General features: G+C 33.2%; 1 protein-coding gene and 1 long non-coding RNA gene across 4 annotated transcripts in view; one reads left to right on the top strand and one right to left on the bottom strand.

The window, feature by feature from the left end:
* The window catches only part of LOC118205744 (uncharacterized), a 193,401-nt gene that overhangs the window by 149,652 nt on the left and 25,916 nt on the right, over window positions 1-17,833 (top strand). For all 3 annotated transcript variants that reach the window (XM_085814798.1, XM_085814796.1, XM_085814797.1), the window contains exons 4-6: window positions 14,405-14,481; window positions 14,871-14,950; window positions 17,183-17,369. In XM_085814798.1, coding sequence (XP_085670924.1) covers window positions 14,405-14,481; window positions 14,871-14,950; window positions 17,183-17,369 — 344 coding nt within the window. The remainder of the gene's footprint in view (window positions 1-14,404; window positions 14,482-14,870; window positions 14,951-17,182; window positions 17,370-17,833) is intronic.
* Window positions 2,159-13,634, bottom strand: LOC118180453 (uncharacterized). The gene is made up of 5 exons (XR_015040643.1): window positions 13,016-13,634; window positions 12,849-12,918; window positions 11,383-11,460; window positions 11,084-11,149; window positions 2,159-2,333 (listed from the first exon to the last, which is right to left on the bottom strand). It is a non-coding gene; the product is annotated as an uncharacterized LOC118180453 (long non-coding RNA).

Genomic DNA, 17,833 nt, shown 5'->3' on the forward strand with positions numbered 1-17,833 from the left:
TACATTATCTGTGGCTCCTACCACACGCCACCAGTGGCCGAGTGGTTAAAACTACTGAATACTGGAAGTTCGAACTGGTTTGGGTTCGATGCCAGACGAATCAGCTGGTTGCATTGTTTGTTTTCACCGTGTGTAACATGAATACAAGCCAGTTCCCTTCAGCAATTAGGCCCTCCCGCGGTAGAGGAATTAAATCGCTGAACACTGGTAGTTTCGACCTGGATTCGAATAAAGGCTAACGGGCCGGCTGCATGGACGTTTTCATAATTTTCTGTATGTGTAACGTGTATGGGTTGTCAATTTCTCTAAGAAAGTTCAACATGAAGGCATCCTACTGTGCTTTGCCATAATAACCTAATCTAAGCCTTCAGAAAATGACTCCACGAAGGCCTGCCATCTTAAGAAGGTAACCCTCGTGGCTTTGCTACATTCAAAGAGCCTAACGCAGTTCTAGCAAGCGAGCCGCCGAACACTGGTAGTTCATCCGGAGTTCAAGCCTCGATAACGAGTTGGATGCATGACCGATTTTGGTGTTTTCCAAATTCACCTGCTTTGGCGTAATCAAACTCTATAATTCTAAACAAACTGACGTTCGGTTCGGCTCCAACGGCTCTAGCACCACGTTCCAAATTATAACTACAGTTCAACAAATAAATGTCTGGCGTATACATTCGAATAACCTAAGTAAAAAAAAAAAAAAAAGGGGGGGGCTTTTTAATTTCTTCCACAACCAAGCATGCATGCATGCACATAAAGCGAATAAAGAAAAACTTATGGAGTGCAATAGGGTTCTAATCCATAACATATTTAGTTAGTGATCGCCATCATTGGGAGCTATAAATATGCTATATTGACGGGAAGGAGAAAATTTTACTTCCTGAGTGAGCTAATTCAGAACTAGTCATTATTTCATCTGTCATCTTAAATTTAGGATGTCAAATTACGTGACTAACAAAAACCTAGTATTTATATGAAGCTTGATAAAAATCAAAGTTTTGAAGACGGTATATGTGATCATGTTCGGTTGATTACCATTATGATCAGCAAATAACAACAGCAATTTACTGATGTCTTTCTTATCTTTATATTCAGATGTAGTTTTCAGGGCAACTAGAGAAAATTTATTAATTACTTTTATTATTTTTGATACTTTATACGTACGAAGATACATACTTGTAGGAAGAGAGATATAAATATCATATTCGAACAAATAAAAACAAATCGTGACTTGAAGACCCTAGAGATACGGCTTCTGATTGCTTTTCAAATTTTTACCATATTAGTAACGATATAATCGAATAATCTTTCAAAGATTATTGTTTACCGATTTTAGGTAACAACTAGAAAACATTTTTTCGAACTTATCCTCAAACAAGTTTGCTATTGGTAATGAATACTGCTGTATCATGAATCAGGTACGGCGCTATGCATTTTGCTGACTTTGTACGCAATAAATTCTGTTGTCAAGTGCCCTTCCCACAAAATTCTAAAATTTTATTGCTTGATGCTTCGCTGAATTTTACAATTTTGCTGTACGTAAATTCTGCCGTACCGGCAGTGATCATGATTTCAAATTCCCCCTCCCCGAGATTTACTGTGTTATCTGAAAAACAGCTCACAAGTTGCTAAAAATAGCTATAAAAACTGGTTCCACAGCTTTTAGCAACGGCCTCCCGTTGTGCGTTTGGAAACTCAGCTTTTGAAAGAAAAGGAAGGGGAATAATTTCTCTCTGACTACAGTATAGATGAGGTCCGTGACTTTGTTTGAGCTACTGCAGAATGTTCTGAAGTACACTTTTTTCTGTTTCGGCAACATTCATCTTGAGAATTCAACACTTGTTCATTAGCCCTTAGTAATTGACAGAAATGCTTTTAGAAAGTAGTGGGTTCATTGATACCAACAAAATGGTTGGTATCAATAAACTGGGGATACGTTAGTTTCAGTTGTTGGGTTCAAATGAACCTTTCAAATACTAAAAAAGTCCTTTTGCATAATCGAATCCTTTTGCATAAAGAATTTCATCTGAGAATAATTTTTCTACTTAAAAATGAGTTTTGCAGTACTTTTTAAATACTACTTGTATTTTTATTTTCGAAAATTTTCATAAATATTGTAATTAATTATTTCCAATTTTAATAACTCGCAGAAAAAACACAATTTTCAAGAAATTTTTTTATTATGGTTATTCAAACTTATACTAATATACAGCATCTTTTATATTCCTTATACATTTGACACTGCATGCTTCAACCTGCATGTAAGTTTCTCTTCCTTAGTAACTCCTGACCCAGAGACGTCTCAATGAAAGCCAAATCATGCACAAAATTTTCACCTGAAAAGAAAAAAAAAAGAAAATGATAAAATATTTTTAACACCATATTCTCGACCCCCCCCCAAAAAAAAAGAAATTGCAAGAAATACAAATTTCTAACAGAAAAATGCATTTTCAAGCAGCTGAAATTGTTTCACAAATTAATAATGCAGATAGCAAATGTAACATATGGCACTATTGCCACTCAGTGCAATCTCTGCATATCCTAAATTCTGCTGGCTGATGTCTTCGTAAGTTCTGAACATTTTTTTGCCTCTAAATTTTGCTGCTCAGTGCCCTCTGCTAAATTATAAAATTTTGACTACCACTGGTTGCACAGGCCCTGATCAAAGTAAAGAGGCAAGATGCTACCTGCTATTGATAAACTGCCTTATAAATACCACAAATCTAAATAAATATCAGTTTTATTTCCAAAACAGAATTATCTCACAGCTAAAGCATTGCCTTTGCAGAAAATCTTCTAAATGGAAATAGAATTGCATCCACATTACATGTGCAGAATCCCAATAATTCATTATAAACAGTTCCAAACCATAGTTAGGCTTAGAACTCACAACAGTATTCTTCTTGGAAGTCTTCCTAAGGAAATGGTAGTATATTCAGGGAACATGTGGGCAAAATCATGACAGTATATCACAAGCCTAATTCTTGACCATACATACTAGAAAGATCACAGAAATTCCTCACAGGAAGCTAGATTCATATAACAAAATTTCATGCAACATATGGCATATGGGAAAAAGCAAGGACATTATAATCACTAGCATAGTTTATACCCAAATGAGTTGCAGATGGTGCACTATGTGCTCACAGCTGATTATCACTAATGCAGATATATATTTACTAATATTTAGAAGATGATGAAGTATAGCAAAATATACAAAACATTAGTCCTTAAATCCAACACATTTTCTGATTTTCATACCATCTAGAATAATAGATTTGACGTTAGGTACAATATCAGAATTTTGGGTACATGAAATGTGAAATGGTTTTTTATTTTTAGTTACTGTTTCTAGTAATTTGTTCGAAAGTAACAAATAAGCTGGTTTCAGTCTGTCAATGAAATGTTAACTTGTCTGTCCTTAATTAAGACTCGGAAATATTTATCATATTTTTTCACCACAAAAAAATGGTCCCTCAATAAGCAAATTCAAGTGCCTTTTTCACACGATCAGTTCTCACAAACACATGAGAACATGATCTCAAGTCTTTATGCATAAATATTTTATGTTTGTTAGCAGTTGATAAACTGGTGCTGATCCATAAAAGACAGTAAATTTGTTACAAATGGTTCAGGTTTAGTTTTAGTGGTAGGTAGTCGAAAAACTCACATGGTAACCTTATTTGCATAAAATATACCATTTGAGCTACAGAGTGATTAGTATCAGGACATATTGCAACTCTGAATCCTAGAAGGATTTCTGTCCATCTGATGTTGCTGTGAGCCTTTATTGCATTTTTTTAAGTTCTGAGAAACTGCTCAATTTTCCCACTGCAATGTGGGTGGTATGGAGTGGAATGTAAAACTTTAGCACCACATACTTTTGCAAGGCTCTTGAAAGGCTGCGACTCAAACTGTCTTCCTTGATCTGAGATTATGGAACTAGGCACAACAAATCTGCTAATCCAATGATTGTAAAATGCTTTGACAACCATTTCTCTTGTGATATCTGGTAAAGAAACTACTTCTCCCTAACAGGAAAAATGGTCAATAAATGTCAGATAATACGTCCTACCAGCAGATGGTGGTAATGGCCCAATCAGGTCAACTTGCACAATACTTAATCTAGCATGAGGTGCTTGGAACTCGGCTATTTTAGATTTTGTATGCCTGTTGACTTTGCTCCTTTGACAATTAACAGGACTTTAAGTCTATTCGTGAATTTCTTTCTTTATATTTGGAAAGATAAATTTTTCAGTCATCTCGTTGACAGTTGTCCTGATACCAGAGGAGCAAAATTATGAATTTGATGAAACATTTGTTGTCTAAATTGCTTTGAAATAAAAGGCCTGATACTGGTTGTTGAGCTGTCACATCTTAATGTTTTCCAAAATGCTAATGTAGATGATTTAAATTTCAGTGAAGCACTACCTGTCATTAAATGTTGCAATTCTTCATTATATTCTTGAGCATCTGCTACTGCTTCATAGCCAGTAACTGAGACTACTTCAACTGCAACTAAATTTTCTTTGGCATCAATATGCTGAATATCAGTTGAAAATTCCGATATATACTGAAGTTGGTGTTGTTGTCTGGGTTATGCCTTCCCATTCTTTTGCTTCTATGCATATGACAGTGGCTTGTGATCAGTAAGTATGATGAATTTGCGTCCTTCCGATACATGTTTAAAATGCTTAACAGAAAGATATATTCCTAAGAATTCTCTGTCATAGGTACTATAAACCTTCTGTGCATTATTTAATGTTTTAGAGTAGAACACAATAGGTTTTCAGTCTTGTTCTTGTTCTTCCAATTGCTGCAATACTGATCCTATAGGAAAGTCTGATGTATCTGCACACAAAGGGTAATCCATTGGGAAACACAAAAGGGCACCATTGACTAAATCAGATTTGCACTTCTCAAACTGGTGAATTCCTTCATCTGTGCAGGCCTACCAGCGGCAGAGCGGTAAAATCGCTGAACACTGGTAGTTCGGTCCGAGGTTCGAATCCCACGAACGTACTGGCTGCATGGGCGTTTTCGTGGTTTTCCCCATGTGTAACGTGTATATGAGCCAGTTTCCCTTAGAAAGTCCTCCACGAAGGCATCCCTTCTCTTAGGCAGATAGCCCTAGTGTGCTTTGCCATAATTAAATACACTAAACACCTTCATCTGTGCATGGAACTTTACAATGATCTTTTTTTATCACCCTTTAACATTTCGTGTATGACTCCTTGAGTTTCTGCAGCATTTTTCAAAAAGCATCGATAAAATTTTATCATGCCCATAAATGAACAAAGCTCATGTATTGTCGGTAATTTACATTACAGATTACTTCAACCTTTTCTGGCAGCGAACAGGAACCTTCTGTAGTTATGAGGTAACCCATAACTTATGTTTAATATGTAATACATAATGTAATATCCCACCACATTACCCATTTCCAATCCTCAGATGTCCAGTGTCTTTTCTCGACACCACTGAAAATGAAGTCTTGCATGTCGGCAGAACTGAGTGATTTTCTTACAGGCACCAAAACTATGCATTCCTATCCTTCTGCAATTCGCTGCGCATAGTTCTAGCTGAAATTTGTTGGGAAGAGCCTTGGTTGACGATTTGTGATAGTTGAATCCGTGTTCTGCCGTACAATTCATCGGAGATACCGCCGATCACTGTCTTTGAAAACTATGCTCGAACTGCAGTTACATTTTTTAGAGAAGGATTCGAAATCGATGCCCCCACTAAATGTGCACCAACAATAAGCCCCTTTTTCAAATGGTGAACGATCTGCTGCCTTTTTTCCCCATTTTACTTCATTCATCATGAAAAGCACTCTTACACCTTACTTATACTGGCATTTTAACCAAGTATAATCCACATCATAGGAAAAATTTGGATATTTCATCCCTAGCATGCATTCAGATGAAAATCTGAAAGGTTTCTTATTGATTGGCCAGTGTGTGTATTATTATATTATGCAACATGAGGCAGCATTAACATGTGGAGCTGGGAAGGCTTCTAATGATCACCTTTCTCTCTTGTGAGAGCAGGATGCACTGAAATTTGATGTCCTTATTTTTTAGAATGGTTATGAGTTTTGTAGACAAGTGGATCATCCACGTTCAAGATATAAGCAATCATCTTTCCACAATACTCAATTTTGTATGTCTTCTTCTCAAATATCATTGTATGGATGTCCTTCCAGTTGAATCAGGAGCAGTGACTTTGTGGAGGTTTTCCTTGGAGAAATGGACTTATATTGGAGTTACACATGATTCAAACCAAAATACTTCTTTACCGCAAGTATTTAAGTTCAGAGGTGTAACATGTTGTGCAGAAAATATTCTCAACAAGTTATCAGCTATGGATCAAAGCACACAAGAATACTTAGAAACAGAAGTGCATGAGGAAACATTCAGAAAAGAGATGACTTTAATTTTTTCCAATGTTAGTGCAGCACAGGTGATGCTATTTTAAAAAATTATTTATTGAATTATGACAGAGGTCATCAAACTTATTTTCTTTTTCACAGAAACTGTGACTTTATGGAAGTCTTCTTTGCATAAATGTAGTTTTACCAAAGTTACTGATGATTAAAACCAAAATATATGATTGCACGCATTATTTACACTGCAAAATATAACATGTGGTGCAGAAAATGTTCACAACAAGTTAGCAGCTATAAATGAAAGCACACAGGAATATTTAGAATGAGAAGTGGATGATGAAACATTCAGAAAAGAGATGCAATGGCAGTGCAGCACAGGAGATTCTAGCTTCAAGTATTGATTACAGAATTATGGCAGAATTGATCAGACGTATCTATTACTGAAAGCAGAGACTTTTTGAACATATTTTTTTTAGAGAAATGGGGTAATATTCTAATTAGGTATGGATTTAATCATAATGCTTTGTTGCAGGCATAGTTTTTATTCAGACGTAGAAAATGTTACGGTGTGCTGGCTTGGCTTGTTACTGATTACAGATCAAAAATAATTTTTGGTTTCCTGATTCTTTTCTCTCCTGCATTCTTTCTAGGAGATGAAATAATTTTATCTGCTTCTGAAATTTCAATTTCTCTTTTTTCTTGTGTTTGTTTTACAGAAGCAGTGGCCTGTTTTTGTTTCTCATTCTGTGCTCTAGCATCAACAATATACTTCGGTTCTCTAAGAGATATTTTTCTTGGTGCTCTTGGATCAACAAGCTCAGGAAGAATACAATTCACGTAAAATTTTTCGACTTTTGGAACTAAACTGATCCAGAAAGTTTTGTCTTCGGGTATTCTTAATGTGATTGCATCTTCTCTGCACCATATATATAAATCACACCAATTCCTCTCTGTTATGGCTAACTGCCCTTGAATTTGAAAATAATATTTGTGGCTTTTCGGTAAATAAAGATTATTATCAGCATCCATCCGAAGACCAACAGAATTAGGCTTGCTGAAAAAGTCTGACAAGTCTGCTGAGAATCTGGCTGTATAAGGACATTTTATTTCAAGTAATCCATCTTCGTCTATCAATCCATCTGGCGAAGTACAAAGAAAGGGATATTTAGGATCAATAAAAAGGCCACAACGTCTGATGTTTTTTCCCATGTGCTTTTCCTTGTATTGATTTAAGGCTACTGCTTCGTTAGCCAAGCCATACTTTAATGCTTTAGTTGAAACGTTATCATTATATATGATACGTTTCACTAAAGCAGCACTGAGTGTTGTTGGACGCCTATCAGCAACATCTTTGAAAAAGGATGATGATATTCTTCTTGATCTTTCATGACGCCATCTTTCAGATGATGACTGTCCACGTGTTACGGCCTCAAGAGAATCTTTTTTTGGAACTTCAATTGATATAAAAAAATTTTTAGCTGCCAATTCATATGCTTCATCTGATAGGTCTGGTTTCTCAGGAAAATCACCATAAGAAATATCCCCACCTTGCTGAATATGTCCTGCTTTCCTCATATTTCTCTTTTTCTTCTCAGTGTCAAAAAGTCTACGTCTCTCAAGACGTTTTACATGGCGCTTATTTCTGGAAGCTAAGAATTTCAAAGTTGGAGTCCTGGGGCTACTTCCTGTTACAGCTTTTTGTGCATTTTTTTGCCACTGCTGTGCTGGATTTTGATAGGCCATGACAGCAATACTCGCACGCCTGTTCATGCCACCAGCTTTGGAAAAATCAACTCTTTTTCCACCAGATGTTTTACACAGTTGACTCATGAAGCTTTCAGCAGGATTATTTGTGGCATTCCAAATAAGAGTACTGCTACACGATATCAGTACTCTTCCCACTTCTGCTTCAATAGCTTGCAACATACCCGAGGAAAAAATTTCATTGTATGTGCTGTCCAACTCTGCACCTTTCTTTGCACAAAAAGCACTACAAGCATCATGCTTGCCAAATATATGATGTGGCCCATTTCTCAAGTCAGATACTAATGCATCAATAGCTTCTTGTGTGTGCTGATAATGGCTAGGTAAAGCATGAGCTTTTATAGCTACTCTAGCACCTCTGACTAACAGTGGCATTTTAATTTTCAGCAATTTACGGGCAGCAATTCCTTTAGCCCCGGGGAAGCGCGCAGTATTTTGCTGAAGTTTCTCAAGAGCTCTGCGATATCTTCGAACAGCATGGTTAGCACATTCTACTTTGATCACCCGTCTTCCATATGAAACGCTTTCTTTCACTTTGGCCATTGTGTTAGCATCTCCATCTCCAACAAGTCGAGTACAACGTATTTGGTGAACACACTGGAGATAATTCAGACCTTCCACAATGGCACTGCTTTCCATACCTGTAGAAGGCCCATTCCAATTTCGCCAACAAAGGTGCACTTTATTTGGCATCTTGCCATCTTCAATAGCACTGCATATAAGGCACACTTTGTTGCGAATTCCAACAAACAAAATTTTCTGGGTGACCATGCCTATAATAACAGATATGCCACTTGAAGCATTGTAACCATGCCCATAGCTTCTTTTACACCAACCTCCATCAACAATGACAGTTATACAGTGATAACCATCATTATCTTTATCATTGCGAAGTTCTGCCTGCCTTTTCTCCTCTTCTATAGCAGCACACATAGTTTCCTGTGCACATCCCTGTATTATTTTGCCAGTAGTTCGCTCACAAGAAGCAAAGGTCGAGTTGCTCATATACGGAATTTCCATGATGCTAAACTTTTCCTCCTCTTGTGAAAATCCACTGCCAGTAGATAACGCACCTAATACTGCAAGCTGATTTAGGCTGCTTTTCTCCATATCAGAACAAATTGTTGCCATTTCCCCACATAAAATTTTATCACATACATAGTTATATGTAGTGACAAGACCACGTCGAATCACTTTGTTAAAAATAAATGATCCTCCAAATTTACAATTTAGGGAATGTTGCTCTAATGTCCTAGCCTGCACTATTACAAAAGACATATTGCAAATTGTTCTGCCAGATGGTAATGGATTTGCCTTTCGTCGATCTTCCCTTTCGATAATTAAAGGTGAATCAGGACACAGAAATTCATCATTAAGGTTCTCCTGAAGAGGCTCAGACTCCAAGCTAAAATATATATATATACAATATATATACATATATATAATTAATATATATAAATATTACAAATTAGGTTTAAATTTGGCTTATTTGATGACAGCAAAGCACTTGATCTTCCTAAGAGGAGGAATGCTTTCATGGAGGACTTTCTAAGGGAAATGGCTCATATACACGGGGAAAACCATGAAAACGCCCATGCAGGCAGCCCATTCGCAATTAGGTTTAGGAAATTTAGGCAACAGATAGCAAATAAATTAACAATAATAATACACTGGATTACCAGTATATTACTACAAGAAGATGAGTCATCTTCACAACTGCTGCTTCCATGCTCGCAGTGTCATTTGCTCGTGCAATATTAGTCACTACTTTGTGTGCCGGAGGTTTCACATGAAGGGCCTCTACACCTGAGTATAAAATGTTCGTGTTCCAGTAAACACTGAATTCAGAGGGGCAAGAATAACTCTTTCATGGTGGATAACTCAGTTACCAAATGGCTTTCTAAGGCTCTATTCAAGCCGTTGTATAAATGTCATAATTCCCAACTAACAACGCTTTGTAGTCAGACCTTGCTATGTCACAAAAACTAGTTTGGGCATTAAGCTTGAAGTTTTCAACTTTGTGCCGACTTGATATAAGAGTCGGCCAATCAGAGCATATACATAAAACCTATTGAGAGAGAAAGCTGTAGACACATACATGCATGCACAAATTTAGCTTCTCTAATTGGCTATGGCTTAGACCCTCTCTCGCAGGTGTGAATGGAACTCCCACATTTTGTGCCTTATGATTATGCGTCTATGACATTTATACCATCATGTGAACGGAGCCTTAGGATGGCATACTAAGAAGATGCACTGTCTTGTGGGGATAAGCAATTTATACTCCTAAGCCTAAAAAAAAAAACTTGGAAAAAAAAGATCACAACTTAAATTTGTTGTCTAATTGCTCTAATTTGAGGCACATTATGAGAGGAAAGCAAAGGTAGTAATCAGAATTATTTAAAAAATTTTATCCTTATATTTTTCTTAAAAATTCTGTAAAATAATAAAATTTGTGGTTTTCCTCAAATAAATATATATGGAAAAAATAACAGCCACATAATCACAGATTTCATTTTGTTATATTTTATTAACAAAATTTAAATTATTAAAAATCTCTTTCATGAAGGGAACATAAAACATCATGAAAACAATGAAAAAGAAGCAATATTTAAAAAAGATAGTAGGCTTATTGATGAGGCTCCCATCAAAAGAATCAAACCCCAAAATATTTTCATTTGCTTCAGTGTCCCGACTGAAAATTTCACTGATTTCAATGAATATATTTTTAAAAAAATCTTTTATTTTCAAGTTCTTTCATGCAAAACGTCCAAATTTGGTACAAATCAAATTCATCCCCCTCTTTTTGATAGCTACAATATTATATTTAACAGTTTTAATAGCTATCAGTATGTAAACAACATAATGTAACACCATAAAAGAAAAACATAAATGATGACATTTTAATTTTGGCATAGAGAAATACATATTTACCCCAAAAGAGAGCTTGTATTTCTACCTTCTACGTCAGAGTCAATAACTGAAATGTCCAGATCAGAACTGAGAAGAAAAGAACCATAATTAGTTTAAGATACAATAACACACCGACCAAGTATTAATTTGAGAGTCAAGCAACAAAAATCAGCATCATATTTTGAAATATTCACTATTTGAAAATATAACGCTGATTTTGGTTGCTTGACTTCTAAATTAATACATAATTAGTTAACCATAATTAAGTAACTGTAATATCATGCACAGCTAATATCTATTTTAAAAATAAACCAACTTACCTCAGGAAAGCCTGGTTTGTCTTAGGAACATTAGCTGTAACTTCTGGCGTAGAAAAGTCAAATTTTTCACTTCCGGACCTAAGAATGAAAGAAATAAACTGCTATAACATAATAATAATAATAAAAAAAAAAAAAAAAAAAAAAAAAAAAAAAAAAAAAAAAACTTGAATAAATAAATAACACATAACAAATTTAAGCATTAAGCTATGTATGACTACCACCCATCTCAGACAGTGCGACAGATATTGCTGTATACTGTTTCGCCATACCCTGTGTAGCTATTATATCATGCTGTATAACCACAGTTTAGAAAAATTACAAAATGTGTTATTTATATCTATCTAAAATAGTACATTACTACATGATTTGTAAGAATAAATTAGAGGGCTCTGCGAATGAAATTCCTTCCAATTAAAAAATGTAGGAATAAAGAAAATGCAGGAATTGCAAATGCAGAAATGAAAAAGGGGATTATATTTTTTGTACAGAATCTAGATGACATATTTTTCAACATTTTAGAAATTTCAATATTAATTTTAGGGGCATAAAATATTAGGCCCCTAAAAGCAGAATATAGTTTTTAAATGTTCAGATAATCTTCCTATGAGAAGAATTCCTTTGAGAAGTACACATCTGAACCACAATTAAAAAACATGTACAAGAACAGAGCTGAGGACTTCTGTTTGCAGAAAGTCTGTCACATAACATATGAAAAGTTTCTTAGTGGTAGATTTTTGATCAGACGGATATTTTAATGTTATACAGAGAAAGCATTCACTCCCTTTATACTGGAGATAATTCAATTTGGACAATGGCAAAAAGGCTAAGCAAGCCTGAGCGTATTGGTCCCATTCTTGGCACTAGTTTGGTTTACGCTCAAAATACACAGCAGATATTTTCTAATTACCTGCATCCCAATATCAATTCAATTCAGCTTTTGGTGGAATTTAACATTTGTGACATATTTTTCAAAAACTACACTTCACAACATGCATACATGACAAATACACAGAACCATAAATAAACAAGCAATAATATATATTTATATATAAATTTTACTAAATGATCATAAAATGTTCCAACGCTAAAAGAAAGTTTTAACATCCAAGTAAATGACATAATAAAAAAAAGCAAGTTGAACAGCGAGCACATGAATAAATGTGCATACACCTGTTAAAATATACCATAGGTAACTGACAAAGCATTTCGTAGCAAACATATGACTATAAAATTTCCAATAATACATGTAATGATGGTGAATTCAATTTAGATCGCAAGAACATGCTCATACTTTTGAAAAGATTCAATTATTTCCACAATTCCTTGTGAATTGGAATTTACCCTTTCAATATTTCCCAACAATTTAGTGTGAATGGAGGAATAAATTCTTATAACAGAATTGAACAATTATTAGCATCCCCTCATACACACACATACAAAAAAAAAAAAAAAAAAAAAAAAAAAACTTTGTAAAAAAAATCATCCGGGCAATGATTCTCCTTTGACACAGATGCAGTTGTATCAATAATTTCTGACCTTCAATAAAAAAAATACGCATATTTTACTTCGGAATTAACTTACTACGAAATCATAAACACGGGGTAGTCGATATAAAGAATAAATTATTTCTCACCTTTCGAAAACATCCGCTTGTTCGGAATCTTCCACATCTCGGGAATTTAATTTCATATTTTTTTCTTGAGCTCGACGTTTACGCTGAATTCTGGATCTTTTATTAAAACCAGGATGTTTTTTCGGTCGTCCTTGATATTTTCGCATATTTTTTGCAAACTGACCACAGTACAAATAAATGTAAACAAAACGAGTGCGGAATAGCAATGCAATAGGGTTGCCGTAAACGTCATTCTGCTGACAGCTGACAATGTTTAGTGAAAACTGTGTATAAAGGAATATATGAAACGCTTCTAAATATTATTTAGAAAAAAATATGATTTATAACTGATATCAAAATCAATTACTTCGTGAATTTTTGCAGAAATAAGATTACAATGTTAAATTTTAACTCGTAGCGCCATCTATTGATGGCTTTCCAAACTACACATTAAAATTACGTATTTCAAACTAATTTTTTTAAAATATAATATTTAAGTAAATTTCATTTCAAACCTGATTCTAACATTGTGATTCGAAAACTGACCTATTGCTTTATATTTCTGCCAAATTGCACGCAACATAGTTTCTTAATTAGCGATTCTGCGTGTAAAAAAATTTTTAGTATTGTAATGCTGCTGTAGTAGACCACCTTAACTGGTGCGCGTGGCCTGAACGGGATTGCCTAAGAAATACGTGTGGCGCTCAACGTGTTAAAGTTTCCTAATTTAATGGCAAATGAGTACAAGATAATGCATTATATATCTCTGGAATGAAATATTGAAATAATTTGGATAAAAATGAATCTAGTTTAAATTTATTTGAAATATCAAAGTATTTTTTAACTGTGCTAATTTTACTTGTCAGATTTTTATTTTAGTAATAATAATAAATATTCATACATATAAAAACTTATATGACTTTTTGAAATGTTAAAGAGATCCTGCATAGAAGTTTATAATGAAATTTGGGAATTAATTATTGTATATGTTAAGTAAATCATGTAGACTACTATATATAAATTTCTTTAATTTAGTTAAGGATTTTTTTATTAGTTTTACTGTTTGTTATGATTGCAGTTTATTAACTAATAATGCTTAAATTGAGCAAGTAGCAAAACTGGAAACAAAATTCATTAGTGTTTGTTGCATATACTATATGTGACATTATTCATTATTTGTAAGGCAGCAAAATTATTATCTTGAAAACAGTGTGCAATTTTTAAATGTGTATGTTAAGTATTTAATTTATTAATTTTTTATGAAACAGTGAATGATATTTTACAAATATCTATTAACTCATCAAATCAGTATGTATTTTTAAGTACTTAAAATATGTAGATTGGCATTTAAAATTGTAAATTAATTTCCTAAAAAGTATTTGCTTTTCTTAAATCTCTGTAAATTTTCAGATGGGGAATATATATTTATTGACCTAAATTTAAAAGTTTCTAAATATGCTGTAAGGAGCTGGAAAACTCAAAGTAATGTAAGTATTAGATTTTTCATTTAACAAATGATTTACAAAATATGTAATGATTTAGAATGTTTAATGTACCAAAAGAATTTTAATTGGTCCAACAATTCTGTTCATAAAATTATAAATTGTTGTCTTAAAGAAAATTTAATTTTTAAAGTAAGTTTCCTAAAATAAAATAGCTGGTGATAAGAAAATATGAAGATATTTATTAAATTACTGAATTTTTTATAATAGTGCTTTTTGTAGTAAATTATTTTCTAGTTCAAGCTTTTATCTCATTCAATTTTGTCATATTAAGACACATCTAAATCTTACATTTGAAATATGATTTACAATGTATATATATAAATTATGCATGTGCTTATTACAAAATATATGTATCAAATGATTTCTTTCAGGGCATTGGAGGTGATGGCCAACCTTTACTAGTTTTGTATATGCGAATCAAGTATTATGTAGATTGTCATCTTTTAATAAGGTATGTATTTTCTGGTAACTCAATTTTAAAACATTGAATTATATAATACAAGAATTCAGTGCCTGAGATTTGGGGGCCCCAACATATGTTTATGCCAGTTTTTTTTCTTCATTCCTTCTCTCTTGCAGTTTTGGTTTAGCTACACCATGTATTCCACGGAAAAACTTTTGGTGCCCCTTTCCCCCTTTCCTTTTTCTCATGTCCCCTTTCCTTGATGCCGTAAGCATGTGCTTAATAGTTAATCCAGCCATGTAAGAATGTGATATTTGTAAAATATCATTCACTGTTTCAAAAATATCTGCTTAAAAGTTATTTATAACATCTCATTCAGTTTCAAGAGTGAACCGAATGGCTGGATCAATTGAATTTAATATAGATAGAATCTGGGATAAATCTTTATTACCATCAAAAAGTATGAAAGTACTGTCTGCATAGCGAAACAAAAATTTAGTTTCTCAGACTTTTGAAACTGAATCTGACAATATCCATCCTTTGATATTTTTATAATTCACAATGAATCTGATTTCAGCACTATTGTTTACTGTAAACCATTTCTGTTTGTTTACTTAAACAAACAGAAAACCATGCTAAAGTCATGTCAGCTGGCTAAGCATCTTTTTATTGTAATGTATTCCATGCTGTCAAAGTTTGTTCCTCAGAATCATTGTTTGCTAATGAACTCAATTATTTGAATTCAGTTGCCATTGCTAATGAGTTGCTAATGAGTTCAGTTGCCACCACTGAAGATTTTCTCCCATGGTCATTGATAAAGCCTTTAAAAAATTTTAAGCTTACTGTCAAAGAAGACATTCTGCTACTAGAAGTAATATTGTCTTGCTTCCATTTCATCTTTCTGTCAGTTATAAAATTGCACAGATTCTGCAGTTCATTTTTGAAGTCAATTTCTCACCTATCAATAAAATCCATGGTTCAATTCTTAAAGATTCCATTTCTGACTTAATTTTGGGAGAATTTATAGTGTATTGTGTCAGTTTGGTTTGAGAATTTTGTATTGAGGAATGCAAATTTTTTGTCCGAAAAGGCAAAAATATTAAGTCTTCGATAGCTAATCATAGTTAGAAATTTAATCATAATTTTGACATTGGGTCTGCAAAAATTAAAGCTTCATTAGAAAGCTTCTTCAATAGATGAATTTGATTTTCTCAAAGCTTTTTACACTCACAAAGATTTATCTTTGTGTTAATGACTTTAAGCCCAATCCAGTCCTTCATAACAAAAAGTTTTAAAATTCTATTAACTTAATTTTTCAAGTTTGTTACTAGTTTTACCAACAGATGGCACTACCTTCTTTGCTTTCTGGCAGTAAGTTATAAATATCACTGATGCCCAGACTTGTAGATTATTTTGCTGCTGATGAAGAAGGACCTGAACCTGTTTGCCCTTAAAATTGATTGAGATCTTGACCATATCTTTGGCAAACACAAGATTGTTGCTTTGCTAATTTTAAATTATTTGTATCAGATTAATTATTAAATATTTATTTTATAAATTTAATTGTCTCAAATTTAGCAATATTAATTGGGCGCACGACACATAAATATTTATTAAGAGATCATAAATATTTATAAAGGGAGAGTGTGGTCTATTTTGTGATAATTTCAATGCAAGTGTTTATAATTCTCATTAGAAGGCTAATTATGTTGTAAATGGATCAGTTTCTAGTTTTTGACTTTTTCAATTTAATTTAAAAATTTCTCTTTTAATATTTAACTTCCTTTCTTAGTTTCCATTTCCCTTTTAAAAATTTGTGCATGGCAATTAAATTTAAAGTTTTTAATAAAATTTTGTTTGCTTATTTTTTTTAATTATATCTGAAGGGCATTTAATGTTTGCAAGGTCACCTTCCTCTCTATATATTTGCTAGACTTGCTTAATTTTTCAGACCTGTAAGCATATATCAAGACCATTGCTAGACTTTTTGTTGCCCAAAGGGGCAGAATCTTTCATTATTAAACTTTTATTTATCTAGCATAGTTTAAGGATTTATTACAGATGTTGTCTGTATAGAATTCAGCAGGTAAAGCATTTTTAAATTTTAGAAAAATGGTGAAGTTTTCGTGCTTTTTGATGTAAAATGTTTGTTGCAGAAGTGAAGTTAAAAATTTTAATATTGGTGAAAAAGTATTTAAAATATTACTTTATGCAATGTTATGTAATAATATTTTGCAAGAAGGATTCTAAATTATGTTTTGTGCATGTTTGTTATTTTAGTGAAAAAGTGGTTCGTCATCATTATTACCTGCAGCTCAGGGAAAATGTTAAAAATTATTGCCAAGCTGTAAGTGAAGAAAAGTCATTTTTATTGGCAGCACTGGCCCTTCAAGCAGATCTGGGAAATTACGATGAAGAAAAACATAAAAATCGATATTTTGAAATCAGTAACTACTTTCCTTCATGGGTAATTGATTTTTTTTTTTTTTTGTTCTTGTTTTCTATATCAAAACCTTGTTTTATGTCTTATAAAATACCTTATTTTCAATGTTTAACTTTATTTTCTTTTACATGTTCCATGCATTAGGAGAATTTTAATAATTTTTTTTTAGTTCTTTGCTTTGTGTTTCACTCGATTAGTTTTGCATTTCACACCATACTACTTGATTTGAGTAGTAATAGAATTTGAATTTGGTGCTAATAATTATATACAGTAAAATTTTGGTAATCCATGCTGCTTAATCTGAAAATGCCTGTAATTCGTGTTAATTTTTAGATGTAAATCATAGCTGCCAACTTTTCCAGTTTTTCTTACATCTACTAGTAGTGTTAATAATATGGCTGCACATCTGTGGAATGTAATGGCTGAATTGCTACACATATTAAATTTAGGAAAAATCTTACTACAGGGATTTATGTGAACAATGTATT

The sequence above is a fragment of the Stegodyphus dumicola genome, chromosome 4, assembly GCF_044657685.1.
Source record: "Stegodyphus dumicola isolate Sdum_Otavi_A_Nest chromosome 4, ASM4465768v1".
Lineage (NCBI taxonomy): Eukaryota > Metazoa > Arthropoda > Arachnida > Araneae > Eresidae > Stegodyphus > Stegodyphus dumicola.